The following is a 19,370-nucleotide window of genomic DNA, read 5'->3' as shown; positions in this document are numbered from 1 at the left end:
AGAATTCCATTAAAAATTTACTGACAACGTATGTCGGTAGCGTTAAAATGTGTACATGTACATGCAGTGTCTCTTCGTCGAACGCCGCAGGTCCGATCCCCCCGGACCCGCGCGTCTTGCCCGCCGCGCCTGCCGCCGCCGCACAAGCGGTCACAACTTTACTACGCTCGTCCCCCTCCGCCCCGCACCTCTCAACGGGGCCCAGCGACGTACAGCCAAACAGAGCGGCTAGCCCACCGCCTGCCACAACCCAAGCTGCCTTAGTCGGCCGCCCCAACGCTCGTAAGATTACCACGAGATCTGCTACAAAAAAGGGCAAATCGGAAGTAGACCCTCAACCTGCTATAACATATGCTTCAATGGCATCCTCTGTTCCAGATCCATCGGTTCCGATGTCCGGCCCATCTAAACCGAAGAAGATGTCAACTCCCGTTGCCCAACCTACCGATACTGTAACATCGAAGACTGCAGAAACCGATACAGCAGAATCCGAATCGGAAACAGAAGCCTATACCTCCACTTCGGCTAACCCCAATTGGCGCCGAGTCACGCATAGGAAAAAAAGACGACCAGTACTTCATGGTACCGCGACTGAGCATAAAGGCCTCATAGCCGTTGAAAGGCGCAAGTATATTCATGCCTGGCAATTCGATGTCAACACTACGGTCGAGGATATTGTAAATTTCCTTCTCAATATAAACAAAGAAATTGTTTACGATGTTGTCAAATTGACAGCCAAAGCTGACTACGCCTCATTCCGGATTGGAGTCCCGGAATCGAAGCTTTCATTTTATATGGACCCGAACATATGGCCAAATCATGTTGCATTCAAGGAGTGGTTTTTTCGGAGAAATGTTGCAACCAATGATAAAACGAAACACTCTAAGAGTGAGAAGTAATTCTAACCTCTCTATCTATTATCAAAAAGTTCGAGGGCTAAATACGAAATTGGCAGTATTTAAAAACAACCTATTTGCTCGAGATAGCTTAGATTTAATAGCAATCACTGAATCGTGGCTGAAACCAAGTGTGCATAATTCAGAGCTATTTCCAGAAAATTATGTTGTCTTTCGTCGTGACCGCCTCACACGAGCGGGGGGTGTCGTCCTGGCTGTTCGTGCTGATTCTGTAACCCATGCTGAGAGGATTTCTTCAATGGACCTCCCCGACACTGAATCCCTGTGGGTGAAGCTATCCTTGAAATCTTCAACTGTTTTCGTATGTGTGATATATGTGCCACCTCGTTCTTCAACTTCGTTATACTACAACATGTTCGAAAAAATAGAAAGTAATTATAATCTTCTCAGTGACAAAAATATCTTAATATTAGGTGATTTGAACCTCCCTTCCTGTAACTCCAATATTGTGAACATGTTTAACTATTTTAAATGTTTCTACGGTTTGCAAGAATATAACTTGATATGTAATGATTATAATAACACTCTGGACATAGTTTTATGTAATGCCAAGGATCTTATAAAGTGTGTTGAGAAATGTCATGACCCTATTACAAACGAGGACAAGCACCACCCTGCTTTGTCTATAAGTATTAGTGAGACTCACTCAGGTGTTGCAAATTCATGTCTAAACCCAAGTCCAATAGAAGTTCCCTCCTATCATGGAGCTAGAACCATAAACGCATGGAGATTCAACAAAGGAAATTTCCACTTATTATATGAATTGCTTTCTGAATGCTCATGGCAACCGGTCTGCCAAAGTTCAACAGATATAAATGCATTATGTACAAATTTTTACAATTCAATTTACAATATATTCGACAAGTGTATACCCATTTCCACACCTCGCACTACGGCACACAGAGTATATCATAAGTGGTACACCAATAGTATTATTTCAAATATTAAAATTAAACATATTTTTCATAAGCGATGGAAAAAAACACGTCACAACTTGGACTATGCTAGTTTTTCAGCCTATCGCTCCATCGTAAAACATGAAATCAGTGAAGCTTTTAAAAATCATTTAACTTCAATGGAAGAAAAATTATCTATCGATCCCAAACAGTTTTGGAAGTACATTAAGGATCTAAAAAAATCCAACAACTCATTTAAGTCTATGATTCTTGACGGAGAGGAATTGACTACTGATGATAAAATCGCAAATAGTTTTGCGACCTTTTTTTCATCTGTTTACAAAAATGTCCAACCAACTCTCAATATTGACTCTACCCTTCACACTGTACAGATTGGGCCCTCATTCGACCTGGTCAGTATTTCAGAAAAAGATGTTAAGGAGGCACTCTCAAATTTAAAGAAACCTCACTCCATCGGTCCTGACAATATTCCAACATTTATACTAAAGGGTTGTTCCGACCTTTTAATACCACCATTATGTCATCTCTTCAATGTTTGCCTAAAAAACGGGATTCTCCCAGACATCTGGAGATTAACTAAAATAACCCCTATCTACAAGAAGGGAGACAAACGCGATATCCGGAATTATCGACCAGTTGCCGTTCTATGTTCCATCATGAAAATATTCGAGAAAATTCTACATAAATATATACTTAATCACGTTAATCCAATTCTTGATGACCGTCAATATGGTTTTAGACCCCAGATGTCAGTAACATCAAACCTCTTATGCATCTCAGATTTCTTATCACAAACTCTCGACAATCGGGGACAGGTGGATGTTGCTTATTTCGACCTGGAAAAAGCATTCGACAAGGTTGACATCGACATTCTTCTAAATAAGCTAGCTTCATTTGGTTTTTCCAAAAGACTACTCTGTTTTTTTGCTTCATATTTTCGAAATCGTAGACAGTTTGTTTATTATAAGGGTTCCAGTTCTTTGGAATTCACAGTTTTTTCTGGAGTTCCTCAGGGGTCTATCCTTGGACCACTTCTGTTTCTGATTTTTATCAACGATATTGGTTCAGTCATCACACATTCGCTATATTTACTATTTGCAGATGACTTGAAACTATATCGTTCAATAAAAAACCATCTTGACTGTATTCTCCTTCAACGTGATATCGACTGCGTCTCAAACTGGGCCAAAATAAATGGCTTGAACTTCAGTACACCCAAGTGCAATATCGTCTCGTATACAAGATCAAAGAAACCGCATGTATTTGAATATACAATCAATGAAATTATTCTCCAACACCTAAATCAAATCAAAGATCTAGGAGTTATTTACGACAGCAAACTAACCTTTCACCAACACATCGATGATTTAATAAGCAGAGGATACAGGCTTCTCGGCTTCGTAATTAGAAACTCATATCCGTTTCGTAACACAAAAACACTGACGTTATTATATAACACACTAGTCCTAAGTGTACTTGAATCAAACTCGATCATCTGGGCTCCACATGAATTAACATACACTTTACGCATTGAAAGAGTCCATAAAAAATTTTTAAGGTTTTTATTCTCGCGGCTCTATGGACGGTACCCTTGGCTTTACCCATCGATTTATATATTAGGCATGACCAATTACCACTCCCTAGAGACACGTAGAGATATTGCTTTGCTTAAATATTTTTTCCAACTAATAAACGGTCACTTATCTAATAATGAGATACTGGCCCAATTAAATTTTTTTGTACCAGAGTCTCACTCTCGAGGACGTCATCACAATCTTCTATATAGTAGAGCAAGCCGCACTAATTTATTAATGAACTCACCTGTGGGGAGAGCTACGTGCTTTTTGAATGCGGTAGATAAGAAATTAGATTTATTTTTTGTGTCCTATAGCGCATTTGCGAGATTTTTGGCATTGCATATACACTGCATAAATGGTACAATTATAACGTCTTAGGCTTTATTACCTGTAATTGTTATAAATAAATGTACAAATTATATATAAATAAAATAAAAATAAAATAAAATAAAATAAAGTAAAAAGTTTACCAATGAACATTTTTTAATGCTCATGAAGTGTAAACTGTTCAAAGTTCAAATAATATAATTTAAATCTCAAAGGTCTATCTCAAAGATTTTGGGGTGCCAACTCGGTATTCTATCGAGAAGAAATTCCGGTATAAGGAAGCTACACAATTTGCGTAAATTTCTTTGCCAAGGCGCAAATTGAATATCTTTTTAACATGTTTCTGCAATGTACATAACATCAGAGTTGTGAGTATATTAGGAGTAACATACGCCAGGCGGATATTTAAAAAATTACATTTTTTAATTAAACTTAAAATTTCACGACAATTTCAGTAACCGTGTTTATGGTCTGACGTTCGTCGTAAGTTAACTGAAGGTTAGGAAATACTAATATAAGAAACCTAATAACCTAGTCTCGTGTAGTAATGAAGCTAAAATCAAGTGTAAAATATATTTTTTAAATTATGAATTTAGCGTGTCTTAGGACGGGTTGTTTCGGAGAGTTTGAATAATTCATCAAATTTCAACGTTCATTTACGGGTTCTGTGAAAGTCCTATTCAAATTCTGTTATTATATCATTATAGGCTAGTTGCTTGACAGAACTGAAATAAAAACAGAACTTAAAAATATCTTTCACAGAACTTGAAAATTAACTTTGAAATTTGAAGAATTGTTCAAGTTCTCCGAAACAACCCGTCCTTAGTGATTCTGAAAAATTTCAAAAGAATCCGAAGTTGAAGAACTTCAATAAATTTCTGTTATTGTTGAAGTTGAAAGCCTGTCTACTTTTTATAGTGATTTGTTTTTGGGGTATTATGCCGTGTTGCGCTAGCTCCTTCTTTAGCCAACTTTTCGGACAGCATTGCAGTGTCCATCATCAGGGCAGATGTGTAATCTGATTATCTGATCTCGGCATAATACCCCGAAAACAAATCACTATAATACTTTTGGCCGTGAAAATCTCAAATCATCCCTTTTGTTGTTAAAATATAAGTCATCATTCGGGTTTCACACCAAATCGACACGTGTGAACACACGTAACCCGCTTGCGATTTTTAGTTTCCTGCAGGCGAAAGTAGATGTTAGACATACGTCTAACAGTTAAACTGTGTGGTCTATACCATAGATATTATTCAATGAAAAAAATTAAAATATCATCAGATCGGGTGATATTATGTTTAGATTTATCGATCCATAATCTATCCCAAAGCCATCCCTGTCTTTGGGATCAAAAGCAAGAATCATACAAGAATGGAAATGCCCGGGACACTGTATTAAATAATATTGTTTTCAAAATGGGTGTTCCCGGATTGACTCCGGTGAACATAAAAAATAAATTAAAAACAATCGGAACCTTGTACAGGAAGGAATTAGGATTATCCCTCGACCATGAAGGCCGTCAAAGTTTAAGTCCTCAATGTTTACCATTTTCACAGCATTCCCAAACATATCAGACCTAGGCGGAAGTCCTGCATGACAGAGACAATGCGTTATCTCTGTATCTGGCACTAAGCTCCTCAAATTTTTTTCATACATAAACGTAAAGTACAGTCGTCCATGACAAAAATATTATTGTGATGTGATGACGTTTTATGTTTCAAGTAACCATTTGATTTATTGTAATTATTTACCGGTTGCAATACCTTTATCATGCACTTAATGCATCAGAGTACTTACTGTCTTAGACTGAACTCCGGTTGCGATACCTATATTATTTACTTAATGCATCTGAGACTGAACTCCGGTTGGTATACCTACATATATTATCTAATTAATTCATCTGAGAGTACTGTCTTAGACTGAACTCTGGCAGCGATACCTATATTATTTACTAAATTCATCTGAAAGTATTGTCTTAGGACGGGTTGTTTCGGAGAATTTGAACAATTCATCAAATTTCAAAGTTAATTTTCAAGTTCTGTGAAAGATATTTTTAAGTTTTGTTATTATTTCAGTTCTGTCAAGCAACTAGCCTATAATGATATAATAACAGAATTTGAATAGGACTTTCACAGAACCTGTAAATGAACGTTTAAATTTGATGAATTGTTCAAATTCTCCGAAACAACCCGTCCTTAGACTGAACTCCGGTTGCAATACCTATATTATGTACTTATATATTGCGATAAAACTTTGCTATGGCAATGTTTTTCATGAAATTTTTTTTTTCTTCAGATAAGATCCATGACTGGTGCAGATTACTAATACATAAATAGTTACAATAAAGTCTAGTACATATATTTATTACTTCGTATAATATTTTATGAAAGAGTTTTAATTTATAATTACATTATCAACTAACAGAGTAAGTCATGGAATCATTACAAGTCGTGATCAGTATTGAAAATAAGTGGTCAGATATAATATCATGACCAATGACTACTATTTAAAGGATTTGTGCTACTGGATACATGATGTGGAAAACTGGAGAATTATGACAAAACCAAGACAAAATGACTGGCACCATACGAAAAGTCCAGGGTGAAGTTATTTTGGTACTTCAGGAGGTAATTTTAACAGTACCAGTAAAAATTATACAAAAAACTTATTTTTTTAAATCGTGCATTCCCATGAACATTCACTTGAAAATAATAACTATTTATTTGTTAGGCAAAATAGCTACACCACGCCGTCCCACTCCCCACCTGCCACCATTAACCTCTTGATCGCCAGCATATCCTTAACCCTTTACAACAAGCTTCACACAAGCACAAGTGTCTTTGAAAGAATCCTGACAGAAAATAAATGTTTTCGGGAAGGGAACCGGTGTCAAAGGACCTGCTTATGTAGGGTACCCTTATGCGCACATGTTTCAACCAGTAAGTCGTTTGGCCCTATGGGATCGTAACTGACAGCTTTACTAGTGTGGTCCATCACAATTTGGAAAAATTTTGCCATTTGCAAAGGGTTACGGATACTATAAAAAAATCATTTCTCTGAATTAGCTGTTCTGGGGAAACTGCTTTTGGTAGATTATATACTATTTTTTATCATAACATTATCTGGCAAGATAGTACAATTTACAAAAATAACATTTTCCAAAATACAAGTAATTGCGAAAATAGAATCCCCCAGAGCACAGCGAAAATTTTGCATCGGCAATCAGGAAGTTTACACATCCTTACATTATTGAAAATTTTACCTCTAGCCTTGATCTTTACAATGACTAGAGTTTATGTTAAAAAACGAACAGTAATTTCAGTTTGACTTATATTATGTCAGTTTCCCTCGTAATTATTATACTTTTATATGGAATCTATTCCTGAAGTAAGTACTTCACCCCAGTACACTTTCCAACATATTATTCATTTAGATTTGTTCTGTAAAAATGGCAAAATGTTTGAGTGAGATGTTCTTTATATTGGGTAGAGGCAGTTGAAGAACAAACTGATATTAGCTCAGTGTACTACCGTGCAGAATCTTACTTTGAAGGTAGTGTGCGTCAACTTCCAGAGTTGTTGTCGTATCGTTGGTTGCAATAGTGGGAGATGTTTGTTTTATTTGTTGGTTTGGGTAAGGATTAGTGGAATAATACAAATTGGTATATGAGGATAAATTTTATTCCATAATACAGCACAAGACAAACCGGAATGTCACATTCTTTCTTCGCAGTGTGGGTGAGGGTACTTCCCCTGCCAACATATTGTCCATAGATACACCTTACTTCTGCGAGACTAAATTATATTAGAAAAATACCTACATACCGACAGCCTCAATCCGTGGTTTGCAATGTTTATTATATATGCAATCAATTATAATGAAATATAACAACGTGCAATCTTTTCTTTAAGTGTATATTTATTAATCAAAAATTAAAATAACGCGATATTAAGTCCGGTCTGTATAAAACCTACGGAAACAAGTTAACCGTCTAGCGAGTGTCGTACACATTACATTTGGCCTATCTAATTATCTTCCTCAGTATTTAAACATTAAGTTCTAAATTGTTAACGAGCACTTTCATCCGTCGGTCTGAAGTTACATTGCGAAATCATACAAATACATACGATACAATACTTCCCGTCCCGCGTCGCACAAAGAGGAATCCCCGCGCCGTTACGCGTACTCAAACATCTAAGTTTACAACACTACTATTATCGAAAATCTTTTATAAAAGTTCAATCAGTCGTAAAACAAAAACAGTAGAAACAACGTAGGAATTGATGACGAGGGTAAACCCGGATGCAACGATTATCGGTAGAAGCGAATAGGAGCTAACTAATCCGTACATCCCCCTGCCCCGGTGTCTGCTGGTTGTTTGGTGGTGGTGGGTGGTGAGTGGTTGGCAGTGGGCAGCGGGCAGCGGGCAGCGGGGCGGGCCTCACCACTTATTAAAACATACATCCATATCGTTACAATAATAAAACTTAATAGTAATAATGTAGCCATTCAAATATTCATTATAATACAGAGGAATAATAGATACAAATGATAAATAAAAGCAAGATGCCCGAAACACCAGAGTCCGCACTGCACAGATTGTCACTAGGTGGGGCCGTGTTAGCGGTTAGCGTTCTTGAGCTGGTTGGAGAGCCAGTCTAGTCCCTCGTAGAGCCCGTCTCCCGAGGTGGCGCACGTGGCCTGGATGTACCAGTTGCGGTTCCGCAGCGAGTGCAGCCCCAGCTTGTCCGTGATCTCCGCTGCATTCATCGCGTTGGGCAGGTCCTACAAACACACACAACAAACATTAGCACTTCACAGATCTGCTATCCATGTGGTTTAACCACACTTTTAGCAACAGTGCCTCAAGGCTTAAGACGAGAATATTACTAATTACACAGCATTACAAAATGTTTATCACCAATGATAAGATTGGAAATATTTTACGAGGCATGATTTAGATTTGGGTTCCAAGTAAGTGTTAATGTAATCAATAATGGTCATAAATCCTCCTCAATTAATATTTAGTTAGAAATGTATTTTCATACAGGAGTGTCAAATATATTTGAATAATCCAAAGGTGATTAAAGATAGAGTACATGGATCACTTGAATAGCACTTGTAGATTTGTCTCTTAGCAATTAATTTGATTAAAACAGATGAGGAAGACTGTATCCTTCTACAATGTCCCAGAAGTGAGGGAATCTTGAAAATATCTTAAAATTTAATAGACTGTACAATCTAAGATGGTAACGGAACGAGGTCTCACCTGTTTGTTAGCGAATATAAGAAGAACAGCATCCCTCAGTTCATCTTCTGATAACATTCGCATCAGCTCTTCTCGCGCCTCTCCGATACGCTCTCTGTCATTGCTGTCCACCACAAAAATAAGACCCTGTAACAGACAAACAAACACATCTTTAAAATATGAACTGTAACAAATTGAGGTAGGGGACCAGAATAAAGGTTGGTTAATAAAAAGGGCAGCCTAAGAACGGTGTGAAAAATTTATCATTATGTTAGTTGGGAAAAACTTCATTTCAATATCGCTGATGAATAAAACAATACGGCCAAAAACCAAAAACAATATATGAATAGCATATTTGGTGCGGTGATTTATACCCCAAGTACATATACAAATATGAGCAAAATTTGAATTCCTAGTGAATTTCACCAAACTGGGATTGTTGATTGACTAACTGAGTCTCTATCATAAGACAGTATTATTTATTCATTGACCATATTGACCGCTTAAGGACTACGCCCGAGTATACTCAGACGCCTAGTATGTGCAGAAATTCCCACACCCGAGATAACTCGGGCAAACTTTACCTGCAGAAAAGACCACTGAAGAATATAATTGGATGAAAATAAATATGATTTATTTCATGTGGAAGCGAGACATGTGGATTAAAAAAATGTGTTTATTTTTCTTAATTTTTTAATAATTACTGAAGGGGTTAAATGAATGGCGAGAATATTAAAACCATAAGACCAATAAAACAATTTAATGTGCACACGTTTCATTACTTCTGAGAATAAACATTAATTACGAGACTATTTACATTTAAATCAAATAATTCAATAGAAAGCTACAGTAGTTCTGGGAATGTTTTTACTAGCAGAATCTTTAGAATTATCAGCAAAGGTGTAAAATAGAAAATAAGTTGTAAGTCAAAAACACTGACCCCGACCCGTCATCTCCATAACGAACAATAAAATTATAATATTTTTGCCGCACAAATAATACATACGTAAAAATCTTTAAATTTTCAATATATGATTACTAATAGCATTTTTCTTTACTGCTAAATGTCTTGAATCATTTGCTGTAAGATTTATTTAAAAAAATATATATATTATTTTCCAGGTCCAAATGCCCCCTTCACAAAAAAACGAATGTTTGCTAGGGAATGGCTGAGTCTGACCATCTATGTGTGATGTTCCTTGTGGGAACGCTTCATTGTTTTACTTGAAAACTCCCCCTAATCTAATAAAAATTAAAATCATTGCATCCTGTTTTAGGATAAGCATTCAAAGATAATATTTGCATCCTGTATTAGGATAAGCATTCAAAGATAATATTCAAGTGATATATATAGTTACTTTTATTGAAAACAATTTCTTATTGTTGTTTTCTTGACCTATAAAATAATAAATTTGTACAAAAATAATTGCAAAAACTATAAATCTACATTACTGACACCAAAAAAATTGTTGATGTGCAATTGCGAAACTAGAATCACTTATGTGAAAAAATTTCGAAATCAAACAATAACTACTTAGGACGGGTTGTTTCGGAGAATCTGAACAATTCATCAAATTTCAACATTCATTTTCAAGTTCTGTGAAAGATTTTTTCAAGTTCTGTTTTTATTTCAGTTTTGTCAAGCAACTAGCCTACAATGATATAAAAACAGAACTTGAATAAGTCTTTCACAGAACCCGAAAATGAACGTTGAAATTTGATGAATTGTTCAGATTCTCCGAAACAACCCGTCCTTAGAGTATAAATGGTATAATCAAAACGAATATTTTACAAAAATGCCAAAAAGCATAAGTCGCATAGCCTTGATTTCTTGCCAGTGTTCATTTTATTTAGTCATCAATTACAGAGCAAAGAAACCCATAAATCATTTTAGAATATGTTATTTCAAAATCTAATGTGCTAAATGTGGAAAACAAACTATTTTGCTGTGTTCTATAACAAACCATGATTCCTTTCTTTTTTACTTTTTAACCGTTTGTAAAAAAACCACTTTGTTTCACAGACACATGAACAGATGATATATTATTATATTGAGGGGCATTTACTACAACTAGAACTTCGAAATCATCAATTTTGAGTTACACACAAAACCACAACATATAAAATATGTTTGTGGCATACATGGGCGAGGAAAAAGGGTATGGTTTATGTTCGGAGTTACCTAATTGAAGTAATTGTGTGTGGCAAGTGTTTATTCAACTATATATTATACACTTGTTATACTATGTACATTGTTTCTCTTATCGACAAATCATTACTACACCCGTTTGCAAGTTCACCCGTATTATTATTATTTATCTGTTCAGTATTTTGTGTATAAACCGTATGAAGATTTGTTTTTAAATAAATAAATACATTACGCATGCGATGGAGGTCTGGTTCTGCAGGAGGTTCAGCCAAGCCTAGGTAAATCCCTAGTTTTTCGAGATTGGTCTGTGGCTAGTTGGGTTAAGTAAGCTTGTAAGTTTCTAGCAACCAAACTATTTTGAAAATATAGCACAATCTAAAAATCAATCAGAGGTCTAAATCACAAACAAATCGAAAATGCAGCTCTACTAACCTAACATAGATCCTTTTTTATATTGATTTTCAAGTTTTCATATCTAATTTATTTTCACTAAATAGCGTATAATAAAAATCTTAAGATTTACTTAAAACAAGCAAATATAAATCATAAACGAAAACATAATATGTTAACACACTTTAATCGGGAAGGGTAGTACTACCCGTTCGGTCGATTGATGCTTAACGTCGGGAAGGGTATTTCTACCTTCTGCGCCCGCCTCATTTCAATGGCAGAAAAGAAGAAATTATCCGATGTTTTTACATGAATATTATATACGAATCTCTTTATAAAGGTCCCAACTATACGTACATAATTATCAAATTGTAATGCAAGTCTTTTGTTAGTATTTACCTTGGAGTCTTTTGTGTACATCGATATTTCAACTAAAATGACCTATATTATTGAACACCTGACACTTGATAGGTATTGCGTTTGAAGATCAACGAAATAAGTAATTTAGATAACATATTCTGTTATTATAATAGTTCAATTCCTGGAAGGAGAGTTTTTATGACCCTGAAACCCGAAACAAATCGCTCTATCTCTGTTCCGCACCCACTCAACTCCTAGGTGCGAGCGAGCGGAGAGTGTCTGGCGCATCTAACAAAAGCAGGTATTGGCAAACACAGTTAGGCGGATCATAATAAATATTTACAAGTGCGTGCCAGTTTTTAAAAAGCAAATTGTCCTACGGTTGTGTTCCGAGGAGATAATATTTATATTTGCTTTTTCAAACCTTTCAAAATGGATTCTGAAAATTACGAAAGTGATGAAGAAATCGTCGCATATAATTTATCTGCCTGTTCTAGTAATTATTTGCCTGAATTCCATAGTGAAAGTGAAGAATCTAGTAGAATTGAAGAAATTTCTTGTAGAAGAAGAATGTCAGTGATGCCATTACAGTTCAGTGATTCTGAAGAAAGTGATATGGAGGAAGAACAATAAAATATTAGATGAACAATTTTTAGACGTGAACTATAACTGATTATTATAAAGGTGATTAGAAACTTAAACCTAATAGTGTATGGTGAAAAACAATAAACAATATTACGTGAGCAATACGAGAAGCATTCTACGCTAAGTGATTATTTTAAATTTAATTTTAATAAATAACCAATATTATTAGCACGTTCCGATGGTTTTGGTCCGCTGTACCGTGCGAGGGGCAATTGCACACGTGGTATTTGAATGGGTAATAATGTGTTACTCTGACGATACTAGAGACGATTTGGGCTTGGTGAAAATATAATAATTTGTAATTTTATAAAATTGAAACCTAGTTTATACTTAAAAAATTGAACCCTAATGACCCAACAATGACTTTGTTTTCAATTTATTAAGTTGCATTAGAAATAATACTTGGTTTTCGGCTAGAAATTTTATAGCTTGGGTATGCTGAGTTAGTATGTAGAAAATTTTATTAAAAAATTTTTTTTTTTTTTTAAAAAGAAAGACAAACATTCCCGGGTTACGAATAACCCAACAATGTTTGAAAATCTCCTACTACCACCACAGAAAAATATTTCCATTATTTTCGAAGATATAGCGATTTAAAACAAATTAAAGAAATTCGCGCGGGACCTTTATTTTCACCCGTTTTCAGTGGTCTGCCGGCAAAAAAAATAACCCGATCAAAGTGTGTTAGTAAATCAATAGAGAAATGAATCGTTAGGGTAGCAAAGCTGCACGAGGTTCTCTTTTTTTGTTTTTGGTTAAAATATATAAGATTATTTAAGGAGCTAATAAGACAGTAAAATTATTTTTTCCATATCTCCACAAATGACAAACATAGTGAACCTAAGTAAAATGAACGAAATGGTGTCACGAGACACCATTCATTACAATTCCAATTACAGCCGCTTTTTGGTCAGCCAGCAATTATCAAAAATTTGTCAGCTTATATCTTCAGTATTTAAAAGAAAATTTAAACTTATATCCAAGCATAATATAATAAATGTGTAAATGACTTGAAATTTAATTGTAGGAGACCTCATTATCGATTTTCTTCAGATGATCTGATGATATCAAAGACATTGCTTAGATTTTCTTCAGATGATCTGATGATATCAAAGACATTGCTTAGATTTTCTTCAGATGATCTGATGATATCAAAGACAATGCTTAGATTTTCTTGAGATGATCTGATGATATCAAAGACATTGCTTAGATTTTCTTCAGATGATCTGATGATATCAAAGACATTGCTTAGATTTTCTTCAGATGATCTGATGATATCAAAGACATTGCTTAGATTTTCTTGAGATGATCTGATGATATCAAAGATATTGCTTAGATTTTCTTCAGATGATCTGATGATATCAAAGACATTGCTTAGATTTTCTTGAGATGATCTGATATAGACATTGCTTAGATTTTCTTGAGATGATCTGATATCAAATACATTGCTTAGATTTTCGATTGAATCTTAGTTTGTGCAATACTTTAATAATAATTTGCGCTTTAGTGTGGAGAGCCATTACAAAACTTAAAGAAATAGTAAATCACTGAACAAATTGCAGAGATTGATTGATTGGACCACAGAACCATCGGCTGCACATATTGATCATCAGTAAAAGTACAGTTACCTGTGTATTTTGGAAATAATGCCTCCATAACGGTCTGATTTTGTCCTGACCACCCACGTCCCACACCGTGAAGCTGATGTTCTTGTATTCTACTGTTTCCACATTAAAGCCTGTAAAAACAAAAACATTTCATATTAAATCAGGACAATAATAAACCTTAATATTATAATATGTTACATCTCACTTTATCGCTATCCAGTTGGGCAGCATTATGTGGCGGGTTAGGTAGGGGCTGTATTAATGCAGGTTTGATTAAGAGGCCCTGATTATATTAAGGAAGAAAAACAGATGCCGGTAGCTCGCTCCACATGCGAGCCGAGGACACGACCAGTTCTCATGAAGCAAACATCAATATTTATTTTCCTAACCACTGCACTTTTAGGGACATTTAAATTACACTCTTTTTCGGCAATTAATACAAGAAAGAACTATTTATATGAACAAAATAGGTTATTAGGTTCTTAGTTTGTGTTACTTAAGCACTTTATGCGTATTTAAGTTGAAACGAAATCGTAAGGCCGCAATTACAATGCATCTTTTACCACTGTCAAATGGTTGTTTCTTTTAGTAATTAAGTTGAAACAAAGTGTAATTTTCATAATCTGTGCCTATTAAAAGTGCGGCGGTTAGAGAAATATTTACCCAAACATCAACTGTGAATGGGTGTTCCACTCATGTGTGTCAAGTTTCACCTATGTGCACAGGTGCATAGAAGATCAATGCTGCTAGATCATTTGAGCAGGCTCCATTGAAATACCTGCAGAACATACTCAGCATTCCTACCTTTCATCTGTGCATTAGAGATGGCAGTTGGTATGTTAACAACAGATTGTCAATTAGACATTTATTTTGAAATACTTGAAAATTTTAACGCATTCAAGTTATTTTCAAACACTAAGAAATTTGGCTTATCTTTGGAAACTTCTTTGATATTGATAAAATCTATTAGGGGAAACAATTTTTATCTGATCAGATAATGCATGCCTTTGGAAACTATGATTCACGGCCAATAAAAACCATAGATATTTTGGTTAACAAAAAAGATGTCCACATATTTTATCACCAACAGCAACAAAAATAGAACAGATAACACAGTGGTAATTGAAAGAAAAAAAAGTACATGCAAAAGATTGTTAAGTCAACTTCAAATGGGCAACTTTTTTTCAGTAGTAGAGTATCAAAAAAGCATATACCATTGTAGAGCTTGCAAGTCCGTGAGTTTGAGTGTGAGTTTTTATCAAATTTTACAAGGGAATCAAAAAAAAAACTTCCCAGTTTTGTATTCAACGAACAACGTCGGAACGAGTTTTGTGCGATAACGGTTGAACTTATGCACATGGCTGAGATTGGGCCCGATTTCTTAATATTATTTTTTTAATTTTTGGTGTAAAAAATGCTCTTTTGTTTTTGCAAGCGCAACGACGAAACATAAAATACTGATACATCACAGCGTCACTAGAATTACACTACAATGAAATGAAAATGTAAATTAAATCCTCAGCACGGGGGATCCCACCCAGTGAGGATATCTGTTACAAAAAAAAGATAATAAAACACTTATTATTATTACTACCTAGTATGAATAATTATGTTTTTACGTTAAGATGAAAAAATGCAATACAAGCTGTTTTTTATGGGTGCGGCTGGGGAAGAACTGAATAAATTTACTTTTTATAATTATTATTTTAGGGGAACTGTTTATTGGCATTGGAATTACGATCAGCTGTTGTAAACAATGTACTATCTGAACCCATTGATTGCCAAATTGAATTAGAACATTTCTTCTTTTGAATAACTTGAAATGAAAATATGCCTGATAGATGTTATTTACGTGCCCATATGTAGATAATACTGTGACGTTAGTCGAACCCGAAAGAGTGTACACCCGATAGGAAGACAATGTAAGGATAGATCGGATTAACATGTGGTTCAGACTTAGTAGACGTGATACTAATAAGTACTAAGGTCTCATATCAAATGCGTGACGTTAAAGTGCAGATAACCAAATAACACAAAGACAGGAACCACTATCACTTCCCACGCAAGTGGACAGTCAACAGAGGCAAATGTCAATATGAAATAATAATGATTATTACGCGTAGAGGACTGTTATCAAATACAAAATAAGCCCTAGACAGTAATAGATAAGCCGCCATAGTAAATGCTAACATAATAGCTAGCTCATAAAATAAATTCAGTACACCTCCCTTATAATATATCTACACTATAGTTGAGTAATAGTGTTTCACATTTCAGCAAAGGCCAGCCTATAAGTGACATACATTAATGACAGCATGACATTGAAGAAATTCATGTACAAGTTTTCACTATTACTTTTTGAGATATTTAAAATATTAGTTTCCATCATTGTTAAAAGATGGCTCTGTTGACACAGTATGTAACTAGTCGGTAAGGTAGATTCTAGTTCTACAGTTTTGAAATTGACATATTTTAACATTACAAGAGACATTGCCTCCTGGCTGAAAAAAAAATGTGAGGAGTTTGTAAAACACCATTGTAAGAGTATTACCGTCAAATAAAAAGACACCATGCTTGTCGTGAAACCGGAGTTTTATTCAACAGAATAATCACAACACTTTTTACTAACATAATGTCACTTTGTTTTTATTATAATATTTTATCAGAAGGTTATAGGTTACTGCCTTGATATTAATTATTAATAACCCAGCGGCCGTGATTGACGCATACGTATGTGACTCTTACAGAAAGAAAGGAAAGTCGATAGCTGCCACAAACATGTGAATGTTCCTAATGATAGCTTATTATAAATACTAAGGACAAATAAATGCAGTTCCAATACTTTACTGCGTATAGAAAATTATAAGTGCAATTGTATTTAAAAGTATAGCAGCAATATTAATGTGTTATTTTGTGCACTCCTTTTGCAGTTTCCTAAAAGAATGTTTATTTTAAATTTATGCCAAAGATACACAAAACTTTCTAGTAGCAAAGTTTGCAAACAGAGAATTGTAAAAACAATTTATTACAAAGATGATTCATCAAAAACAGGGTTAAGTCAGTTTGGCATGAAAGTAGACATTGGCCTTGATCTTTTTAGTGCCTCAACAAGTTTTCATGGCTATTTTTAAATAATTCAAGTAGCCATTTACTAAAAGACAATTAATATAAATAAAGATTTATCAATTGAGGTAATTAAAGCCTTGAGCTGTTTTCGCCAACTCTGCGATAGTTGCTAAAGCTAAATATTAAACAGCAGTTTCAACATGAATAACACATTGCAACATCACTTTCACTAATTACAAATAATAATAAATTCGAATAAACACTGCGAATATGACAAATAGATTCAGGTTAAATTACTTCAAAAAGAGTTCTTCACTTTCTACGCAGATAAGTAGGTATTAATTAATATTTAGATGGGAGAACCATTACTGCAAAAAATGCATTAATTTTTAGGCTATTGAGTATTTCCAGACAATGTATCAGGTGATAAAACAATGTGATAAAAGATAATAACAAAATGAAATAATAAACTAAATCTCGAATTGACATTCCTAAGTCCAATCAAGATAACCTTGTAGGTGGTCAATGATCAGAGGATCATTTTATATATTATTACATTACTAAATCTAACATGTTAGTTAGTAGAGGAGTGACTTACCAATAGTGGGTATCGTTGTGACAATTTCTCCTAATTTAAGTTTGTATAGGATTGTGGTTTTACCAGCTGCATCAAGCCCCACCATCAATATCCTCATCTCTTTTTTGCCAAACAGGCCTTTAAACAAATTTGCAAACATATTCCCCATGATGGATGCTGTGTGTCACCTAGAATAACAAAGATGTGGTTATTTTTAAGATCACTGACATGGCACTCACAATCAACAATATTTTAAATATAATTAAACAGACGTGTATATTAAATCCAAACAGATTAATCGGTTGGAAGACGTTTAAAGCTCTTGAATGGAGGTTCGAGAATGCTCTAGTCATCAACAAACCATCAGTATCGCTACGCAATATTCTGAATTCGACGAACGTCCAAGTGATTCATACGGTGACCGACCACATAATATCGATTTGATATGAAATCAGGTACACGTCATTATAAAGTTTTAAATCACTGAGAGCACTTTGTCAATGAACAGAAACGAAATTAAACATGTTTCCACCCCTTCGATAGATTAAATTAGTGTAAAATTGTATAACAAAAGATACGCCGACACAACCAGTTTGTCACCGTAGCGGTCGCCACCCCAGCCAAACATAATCAACAAATTTGCTCGAAATAACAGAACACTGAATTTAATTTCAAAGTTTTATGATTTATCGGTTGAAGAATGAGACTTTTCGCAATTTTTTACTTACTTTATATGGAACTATTGACTATAAATCGTAAAAAACGCTAACGCATAGACCGAATCTTACTACGATCGGCCGTATGTCAAAATGGCGGACGTGGAAGAGGATTCGTGCTGCTGCCACGTATCGGTGAAGGAAAATAAACCTGATTGGCTGCTGGCACCCACGTGACCGAGTTAGTTCATACTCTGATCGTCGACACTGGCGCCACCCTTCCTTTGGCAGAGATGCGTTTTATGAAAGTGTAATATAATTTTTTTTATGTTAAATAAATAACTGAATTCTTCTAAAAACAAGATTCTCCGCACTTCTCCGTAACCGCAATTATGGTTATCATGTCGGTTAAGGGCATTTTTGTGTTAAAATAAACACTTCAATCACAAAATAATTTTACTCGCAATGTAGGGGTTGTTTGTTGCATTTTTTCGCCAGTTCAGCTGAGAAGAGTCATATCAGATCATTGTTATCATCATTGTTACTAACACTTATGGAACAAAATAATATTAAATACTTGGAAACGAGAAAGAAAACAACAAGGATAAGATTAAGTAAACCAAAGAAAAATATTATTCAATAATAATGGTTAAATATATATGGCGCTGTTGTGAAAAATTATCTCAAGGGCGCTATATAAATATAACGGATTAGGTATAATACCAAGCCCATAAAATAATCAACACCCCCCCCCCTTAACTGTTGAGTGTCACGACTTTTAATTAAACTAAACACGCTTCTCAAACTTTTTTATTCACAATACCTACTGTTATATTGGCTTCCGCTAAATTGAGATGCTGGTTGTTAAGTATGTATCAAATAAAAATCACTCCACTGTTGATAAGAAAATAATTTGTATGTAAAAAAAATA

At 34.8% G+C, this 19,370-nt stretch overlaps 1 protein-coding gene across 1 annotated transcript; it reads right to left on the bottom strand.

Annotated features, from left to right (window-relative positions):
• Positions 1 to 7,403: 7,403 nt before the first annotated feature.
• Positions 7,404 to 18,655, bottom strand: Arf1 (ADP-ribosylation factor 1). Its single transcript, XM_089636912.1, has 5 exons — positions 18,512 to 18,655; positions 17,805 to 17,971; positions 14,162 to 14,271; positions 9,011 to 9,136; positions 7,404 to 8,526 (listed from the first exon to the last, which is right to left on the bottom strand). The coding sequence occupies exons 2-5, from the start codon at positions 17,950 to 17,952 to the stop codon at positions 8,362 to 8,364; spliced, it is 549 nt and encodes a 182-aa protein (XP_089493038.1). The 5' UTR covers positions 17,953 to 17,971; positions 18,512 to 18,655; the 3' UTR covers positions 7,404 to 8,361.
• Positions 18,656 to 19,370: the final 715 nt, after the last annotated feature.

Source organism: Hesperophylax consimilis, chromosome 10 (assembly GCF_061612785.1).
Source record: "Hesperophylax consimilis isolate HC1 chromosome 10, BYU_Hcon_1.0, whole genome shotgun sequence".
Lineage (NCBI taxonomy): Eukaryota > Metazoa > Arthropoda > Insecta > Trichoptera > Limnephilidae > Hesperophylax > Hesperophylax consimilis.
The sequence above is the reverse complement of the archived record's forward strand: the minus strand, read 5'-3'. Positions and strand labels throughout refer to the sequence as shown.

Excerpts from the sequence above, each read along its gene's own strand:
- Arf1 (XM_089636912.1), bottom strand. The coding sequence starts at position 17,952 with ATGGGGAATATGTTTGCAAATTTGTTTAAAGGCCTGTTTGGCAAAAAA. Across the intron at positions 14,272-17,804 it reads CACAACGATACCCACTATTG|GCTTTAATGTGGAAACAGTA; the intron begins GTAAGTCACTCC and ends TTGTTTTTACAG. Across the intron at positions 9,137-14,161 it reads ATTATTTCCAAAATACACAG|GGTCTTATTTTTGTGGTGGA; the intron begins GTAACTGTACTT and ends TGTCTGTTACAG.